The sequence below is a fragment of the Acanthisitta chloris genome, unplaced genomic scaffold, assembly GCF_000695815.1.
Source record: "Acanthisitta chloris isolate BGI_N310 unplaced genomic scaffold, ASM69581v1 scaffold3011, whole genome shotgun sequence".
Taxonomy (NCBI): Eukaryota; Metazoa; Chordata; class Aves; order Passeriformes; family Acanthisittidae; genus Acanthisitta; species Acanthisitta chloris.
The window spans coordinates 32,597-41,325 of NW_008655296.1; the positions used below are offsets into that span (position 1 = coordinate 32,597).

An 8,729-nucleotide genomic window follows, 5' to 3' on the forward strand; every position below is an offset into this window, starting at 1 on the left:
TTCATTATTCCTAACCAATATATGCTGTGACTGGTTAAGAACTACATCAAATAAAAATGGTAAAAAGACACAATTGAAGTGTCATAAATTACAAAGACAGTATAAGCCACAATACTTGTTCAAACCAGTGGGAAAAGTAGAGTGGCTCTTCTCAGTTACTAAATGCATTATGCTGCTTATTTCTTCCCCGTCACAACAAAATTTCCCTAGATGTTACAGGATAACTGTGACTGGTTAAGAACTACATCAAATAAAAATGGTAAAAAGACACAATTGAAGTGTCATAAATTACAAAGACAGTATAAGCCACAATACTTGTTCAAACCAGTGGGAAAAGTAGAGTGGCTCTTCTCAGTTACTAAATGCATTATGCTGCTTATTTCTTCCCCGTCACAACAAAATTTCCCTAGATGTTACAGGATAACATTCTGACCAGCTGATAGCAACTCAGGATAAAATGAAACAACTTTTATTTATAAAATATATAAATACAGATGATACAGCTCCTACACTATTCTGCTTTTAACTACTTTTCAGCTTACCTGCCAATATATGTTACCCTAGGGAGACAGTGAAACTATTTGCTACTGTAATAAGTGATACTGCCTACATTAAGTATTCACTATGTTTCATAAATATATATACATAACACATGAAATATGATCTAGTGTATTAATAAAACAAAGACACTTAGTGTGTTCTCTTTATCACAACATGAAAGCAGACTAAAGAATAGGAATGATAATTCATACCTGCACTAAGAATTTGCTCTCCATTTTGCCCATGGTATCTAATTTTTGTTGGTGGTGCACTATGTCCCATTCGGCTTCTCAATACATGAGCTGTACCACCAGGTCCATCAAAAATCCACACCTGCATTTCCAAAAGAGGCAGAAGAACAAGGCTGATAAACACTGCACTGCCAATAATTGCACCTCTCATCAGCAGAACAGGTTTAGCGCAGAGCTGGTGCAGCAACACACATTGGCTTTCATCCTTGACCCCACAGCATTGGAAGCTTCCATCACAGCAGCTGTTTCCTGCTGTTCATTCTGCCCCTCCACCAAAGGCTAATGGCATCAGAGGACATACAGCACCAGAGACTTGGATCAACAGCCACTGCTTATGACTCAAAACATTATAAAAATGGATCAAGACTTAAGATGGTGTAGCAGACTATAAATCGTGGTTCAGCAAAAGCGGGTCCAAAGCTTGTTCTTCAAGGCTACTACAAAGTAGTAAATGAAACAATGACATCATGGTAGTAAATCTTTAAACTATAGTCCACTACAGTCCATCTGAGAGCCAGCAACTTGAGTTTTGTTGGATTTGTTTCATTTGAGAACCGCTACTTCAATCCAAACTAAACATTTACACTTTGCAGGTCTATCAGGTCAATAGCAGATAGCAGCAGCTATTTTAACTTACCCGTAGAGCATTATCAGCACCATTAGTAATAAGAAGTGGCTCTCCAGGGACAAACGACATGCCAGCTATTGCTGTGGAATGGGCATCTTGCATCTGACATATTAGTTTCTTCTCTTCTAGATCCCACAGAGCAATGTGTCCAATTGGACTACCAGCTGCCATTACTGGGTGTCCATCTGCTCAGAAGAAAAAAAAGACTTCAAAAGGTTTGCTTACTGACATTCAGGTCATCTTTGTTGACTTCCCACATCTTAAAACTGATGCAATGTAACAATCACAAGAAAAAAAAAAATCTCAAGATGATGCTATGTTTTAACTGAAATATTCTAGTATTTCAAACAGAAAAAAATAAAGTTCACTGATAATAAAACCAGGATTTTTTTCATATCAGATAACAACAAAATACCTAAATCCAGCAGTCAATGCTAGAAATTTTGCTTGAAAGCATGAGATACTGACATAAAAGGACACTTTACTTCTCACAAGACTTCCCACAATTTTCTCCAGCAGCAGTTTTCCTCAACAGAATCTACAACAATCTATATTCTGATAAGATTTGGAAGTTTGTCTTTTCAAATGAGAGATTAGATTAACCATCAACACCTCCACAGGCAGGATCAACATCAAAGTAACTAGCTTCAGCAAACAGTTCATGTTCATAAGACCAGAAAAAAAAGCTGTGAATATAAAGTGTTCCTCAGTAACATCCATTCAATTGTCACACACCTATTAACATTCTAGCTCTGGGACAGTGTGGGGGAAGACATTGCCAAGCAGTAGGTTTGGATACTTACAGACAGTGTACTGATTATTCTGTACTAACTCTGATAACTGTGCAGTGTGTTAGCTCTTGGCATATCATAAATGAACTTCTCTTTTCAAAAATGCTGTATGTCACACTTCCTGTGCACTGAGTCAGGACACAAAAATATGCTATAAAACAGCTAGCATGATGAACCACCATGATCTCCCTTACTTATTCCTGACTTTCCTAGATTACCTTCAGCCTTTGAAAACTAAAAGTCTCAGCAGAAATTTTGATTCTGAAATGTTTCATCAAAAATATTTTCCCTATATCCCAATGAATTTTAATGACTTTATACATATTTTCACCAAAAATGCTAAGACTTACCTGTACGAAAAGATATTGCTGTGATGGGACCCCAGTCTTGTTGAAATTTCATCAGAGTTTCATCAAACTTAATATTATGTACAATGATATGACCAGATACAAGACCAACTGCAACAACATCCACTGCTGGAGCCTGAAAGAAAAATTGACAGCAACTAAAATGAAAAAGGAAAAGCTTGCTTTTATGCTACTCGTACCAATACATTCCAGACAATGTATCTAAGTCTGGTACAAATAGCGAAGAAAAAAATAAGGCATCTCTCATGAGATCTTCTTTCTACATCACCACAATGCATGACTGATTTTGTGCTTGGCCTCCATTGGGTGAAACGATTGTGTTTCCAGAAGCTGGAACTGCTCTGAAAAACTCGAAGTGTCTGGTAGCTCTGATAGACCATTATACACCCTGTAACACTCACCCCCATATTTACAAATTTTATCCTGGACAGCTGTTGACCATTTTCAAAGCTGTCATCAATGCTATCAGTAAGTTTTAATTAATTTTTATATCTAAAAAAACCCACTGCAAATATGATAACAAAATTTTTTCCTGAATCAGGAAAATCTACATTTTATCCACCTCCAAAGCAAAATAAATTTAACAAAAAACTACAAGTGTAACTGGTACACGTTCATGATACACATGCATTTTGCAAACTGTTGCTGCAAATTCATGACATCATTCAGTGAAGACTATGTATGTGATTAACACAAAATAGCCAAGAAGCTAAATGCAACAGAACTAGGACTAGAGGAAGGGCAGATAATAAGCCTTCACTCGAGAGAGGGTTATTACAATTACCTGAGAGAATACAAGCTGTCTTTACTGCTGTAATTTAAAACAATAATATTTTGCCTCTTCTTGATCAGTTATGTAAGAACATAAAAGATAATAAAAATACTAACTTGTTCAAGAGCTGTGACCGCTAAGCCCCATCCTGGAAATGAGTATAGGAGTTTGCTGGAAAACAAACACACAAAACCCATAATTCAGTTAACCCCTGGGGATCTTCCACATCAAAATGGCTGCTTTATATGCACTTACAACAGAAAAGTACATCAGCTTTCTCTCCTTATAAATCAGATAAAAGTAAAAACACCCTAACTGTGATACTAGTAAGTAAGGTTAAGAATAAAACTTAAGGTTAATTTTTATTGAAAAAGTTAGTGTTATGTATCGATACCACAACAGTGGCATAATTACATGACATGAATAGGGAGGAATACCTATTTTATGCCAGTTACTCCCCATGCATTTCTGCTTTGAACACACCTCTGCAGAATTCTCAACATCAACATAAAAAGCCAGTCTTAATTCAACTTCTAATAGAACCAAATCCTTCATCTGCAGAGTGACTTCCCTAAATGAAGACACTAATGCATATTATAAGCACACTCCATCTTGTTCCTTTCAGAAATGGTAACAGCCAAAACATGAAGGGCGGCGCACAGACAAGGCAGTCTTGCAGTACTAATTAAGAGTGAAATTGTGAAGACATTACTTAAGAACAGAAATTATTTAAAAACTATTCCATCACCACAGGCCAGCATTCTTAAAAGAATGGTAGCAGCCATGTTACCACCTTTCACTTTCCTTTCTTGCCAAATACCAAACTTTCTCCTCAAGTCTCGTAATTTTTATTTGTCTAGTTTGCCCACTCCCATCTGTAGAACAGTCTATGTGGGGAACAAACAGTCAAAACCAGATAATGCTTAACCCAAACCCACCACTAATACAGTAACAGTCACACAAGTTTTTACACAATTAATAGATAAATTAAGCCATGCAAGGTAGACTTTTTGTCATCTAGGATGTACTGCAACTCAGATGCTGCAAACAGGCATTGATGAGATGTAAAAATACTATGAGTAGTGAAATTAACTTTTCTGTATTTATAGATCATTCCTATTTCCTGATTTATGTAGCATATAGGGCATCTCCAAAACATTAGGATATCGAACAAAACAAACAAAAAATTCAGTGATATCATTAAAGGTATACAATGGTTATGCAAATAAAACACTGAATCATGCAAGCTGAGTTAACACCTATTTGCAGTATGCACATTAACAGGCAGGGAAGCTCAGTGTACCCGTAACTTTCATGAGTTAGAAAAGCAGCTGACCATGGTAGGCATGAAACATCAACATTACAGATGATGATCTACTGGGACATGCTCAGAGACAACTACACATCTACACATCTGAGCGTAAGTCTCAAACACTAGTAATTACCTCCACGCTACCTGCCAGCACTTCCTTGGACCCACAACCACCAAAAAACTAAACTTGGAAGAAGAGAGGTAGGTCTGAACATGCCCTTAGCATTATTTGAATTGCTTTCAGGGGAAAGCTATGTGATTCCAAGAAATTAAAAAAATAAAAAATTCCTGAACAATCCCTGACATTTCGCAACAACACGCAACATGAAAGGCATCAGCATCCAGGAAGCAGCAGTATTTTCTATTCCTGGAAACAGACCAACTGAAAACTTGTGCCAAAGGACTACTTAAAAGATTCCATGTTCCAAACTTACTACTCTTAAAAGTATTATTTGTTGCATATCAAATTACTTAGATCATGAAACACAGCCCAAGTTAATAAGAATCTTACTTGGATCTTATATTCCATAGCTGCAAGCTTCCTTGTTCACTCCCAAGGAGAATTTTATTCAAATAGGTACTGGGATGCAGAAGTGCAGAAACTGCAAAAGTGGCTTTATCAAAATCCATTTGAAGATACTCTTCTGCAAAAAATAAGGAACAGTGTTAGTGTGGATACCCCTACAAATCTGCAGGTTTGTCACTCCTTTGCAAACATAAAAGCACAAACAACGTTTGCAAGTCCTGTAACTGGTGTTTCTTGTACTAAGGGATTAGCTAACATGTAACAGAACAGGCTAAACTTCTTTACTTTGTAACATCTGTTGGCTTGAAGGTGCATTTTTTTCCTTATAAGCCTACCTAGCACAATTCTGGCAAGATTTCTATCTTTCTGAAGGATTCCTGCTCCTGCCTGAGCAAAACACCTCTGATTAGCGTGCCTTTTGTTTGTTATAGCAACTTCAAATCTGTAAAGCCTGTTTGCAGTCACTTTATACCAGCATCCAGGAACTATCAATGGTCACATCTCTGACAATGCTTTCTAAAGAAAAAAAGCTCAGAGCACTGAGGCATAATTTCATAAAGCACTTGACAATGGCATGAGAAGATGCTGACACACTCAAAAGATTATTCATTAGAATTTAGTCTCACCCGGTCTGGTAAACATCAAGGAATTACAGGATTTCAGAGATAGTGCCGAAGCTGCTGGACCACAGTCCTTACCAGAAAATGGAACACTGAAATGCAATTTATGTATAATCATATCTCTTTACATGTATATGGAACCTTAGTGGGTCTCTGCATCTTGTGCAGAACCTGTTCGTGAAATATTATTGCAGGATTAGGACTTCAGATTACCAGTTAAATAGTACTATCATTAAGAATGCTTTTCAAGAATAAACTACTACTGAAAATGTGCATTTAACAAAACTCCTTCCTTTTAAATTACTGAATGTTTAACAATGTTGTCCCATAAAACAGTAACAAAAATTAAATGACTCTCACCTTCTGACTGTATATTCCAAACAATAAGAACATTATCAACGTCCACAGAGATGACATGATCACCAAAAGGCTGCAGAAGATGTATCCTTGCCTTGTGACCTTCATAGGTATGAACCACCTATAATTTCAAAATAGAAATATTTTTAATATAAGCCGTTAAGGTAGTATATCATGTTAACATAATACTTGAGGACAGCTAACACATATCAGCAACCAGTTTAAATAGAATAAATGGAAAGATCACAAAACTTGAAGCGGAAGACAGATAATTGTATCTGATATTTAAAAGTCCTGGTGAAAATATTCCATCTAAATGTTTTAATTATTTAATTTCTACTCATTTATGTGAATTAAATTTTTCTTAATCTTTAAATAACTACCAAATTATTATCATTAATACATAAAACACAGGTCAGCCATTACAAAATTTGTTCTTATACTCTTCTGTTTTCAGCTTTCTATTCCTTATTCTACAGTCTGTTTCCCTAAAATTGATGGCACTACACATGTACAGAAATAGACATTTGTTGAAAATTAACTGCCTTGAAACCACAAACACTGCACAACTCTTCTGTACTACTAAGCAGTAAGTAAACTAATAAAAACCTCTTTGTTCCTGGCAAAAGCATGGAGAATATTGTCACACGAAGCAAATATCAACATCCGATCTGCTGCCAAACACATAATATCTTGTGGCAAAGCATTACCTGTTAATCAAACAGAAGTAAAGTTAAACAAGTTTCAGGTTCATAACAAAAGAGAAAGCCTGACAGCATATTGCTTTGGCATCATGACCCACCAAGAAAGCTCTCCTGTTGAACATTATGTTGAATTTTAGAGAAACACATTTCAGATGAATGCCATAAACCATAAAACATTACATTGATAACAGCATCATAAATAACATCAGATTTGAAAGATCACAAGGTGGTTCTTTCAAAAAACACTTAGTAAGAAATTACTGAACTATCACTATAAGTAAGTGTACGTGTTAGCTTTGTGATGGCTGGAAAAATAGATGATAAATCAAAGTCTCAGCACTAGCAACGCTTACTAGGTTATGCTGCAGACATGGAAGTTAGCTACCCATTCCTGCACCCCTTTCCTGATCACAGCTAAAGACACTGGGAATGTACTGCTCTAAGAATCCATCTCACTCCCAACCTCATGGTTCAGAAAGACTATCTACCACTGTGATCTGCTTGCTACTTTACCAGCTCAAAAGGGAGAAGAGTCAAAGTTCCAGACCACATTGAGAAACTGCTGGTATGGTCTGAAATGAGGTAAAAAACTGAAAACACTCTAGAGAAAAATACTCTTAATCTAGGGAAATATAAAAATGCAAATTACAACACTCAACAATTCTACAGAGAGAAATGCCAGATCAAAAATCACTGTGGGAGTGCACCCATGATACAAACTTGCATGACCACACAGCAGCCTCCCCCACAATAATATCAATTATTATCAGACACAAAGAATCCTGTACCTTTTGCTGTACTGCAGCACAGCTTCAAAAGGAGGAACTAAACTAAAAAAATGAAAAAGGATGCACTTCATGAGCTTTCATTTGTTTGAATACAATAAGATAGCTTCCCATAGCACCTCTGAAGTGACTTAGGCTTACAACCAGGTAACAGATACCTGGTACTTCACATGAGCTGCATGCAGGTCTGCTCAGGCTAAGACAGTTTTAAGCACACTCCAATTATAAAGTTCAGAGCACCAACCACATATCATCAACAAACCAACAACACTACACAGAGAGAGGCACATCATTAATTTTTTCAATCACAATTTTGTATGCAAACAACTCGATTTCCCAAAAAACTTAGGTGATTACTTCTGCAAGAATATGTAGCCCACTGAACTGACTATGCAACGTTTTTATGATTTTGTGAGCTGAAAACAGAAATTATATTAATAGGTTTACACCTGTTAACTATACACTGATCTTCTAAATCTAGTCCTGGTTGTGTGACATTTATTCTCAAGTTTACAGGTGTTCTACTAATAAAAATTATTTTATTTGTAAGGTCTCTGTAAAACCACTGTGGTACACAGAAATCCCTGCTTTTCAAGACAGCATGCATCCCACTGAATCAGCTAAATGTTGGTTGAAAGGGACTTTTGAAAATCAACTCGTTCAACATCCCACCCAGCTCCTCCCAAAGCTGGATTATCACCAGCACTAAATTGCATTAACACCAGCACTAACTTGGGTTAACAGCTATGCCCAGCTGAGTCTTGAAAGCCTCTGGAGAAAGAGACTGCTCAACCTCTACACTGTACTACAATTACCTTTTAGGGCCATTTTTACTAACCTCCATTATGACTCTCTTAAGTTGCAACCTGTGGCTGTAGCCCCCTGTCACGCTGTCTGCCATAACTATCACAGATTCAACCCTGCCGTCTAACTGCCCTTTAGCTAACAGCTGCCTCTAGGTCACCCTATATCTTTCCCTTCATAAGTCAAAAAAGGTCCAGTTACTTCAGTGACTCTTTTCACGCTATGTGCTGCAGGTTCTGATACTCACCAGCTCCTCAGCATCCCTCCTGCA

At 36.9% G+C, this 8,729-nt stretch overlaps 1 protein-coding gene across 1 annotated transcript in view; it reads right to left on the reverse strand.

Moving 5' to 3' along the window:
• Positions 1-8,729, reverse strand: part of WDR36 (WD repeat domain 36) — a 33,200-nt gene that overhangs the window by 23,501 nt on the left and 970 nt on the right. Inside the window, exons 2-8 of the mRNA XM_009083825.1 lie at positions 6,775-6,875; positions 6,169-6,286; positions 5,174-5,306; positions 3,467-3,521; positions 2,561-2,693; positions 1,429-1,604; positions 753-873 (exon numbers count right to left, since the gene is read on the reverse strand). Coding sequence (XP_009082073.1) covers positions 753-873; positions 1,429-1,604; positions 2,561-2,693; positions 3,467-3,521; positions 5,174-5,306; positions 6,169-6,286; positions 6,775-6,852 — 814 coding nt within the window. The 5' untranslated portion in view covers positions 6,853-6,875. The remainder of the gene's footprint in view (positions 1-752; positions 874-1,428; positions 1,605-2,560; positions 2,694-3,466; positions 3,522-5,173; positions 5,307-6,168; positions 6,287-6,774; positions 6,876-8,729) is intronic.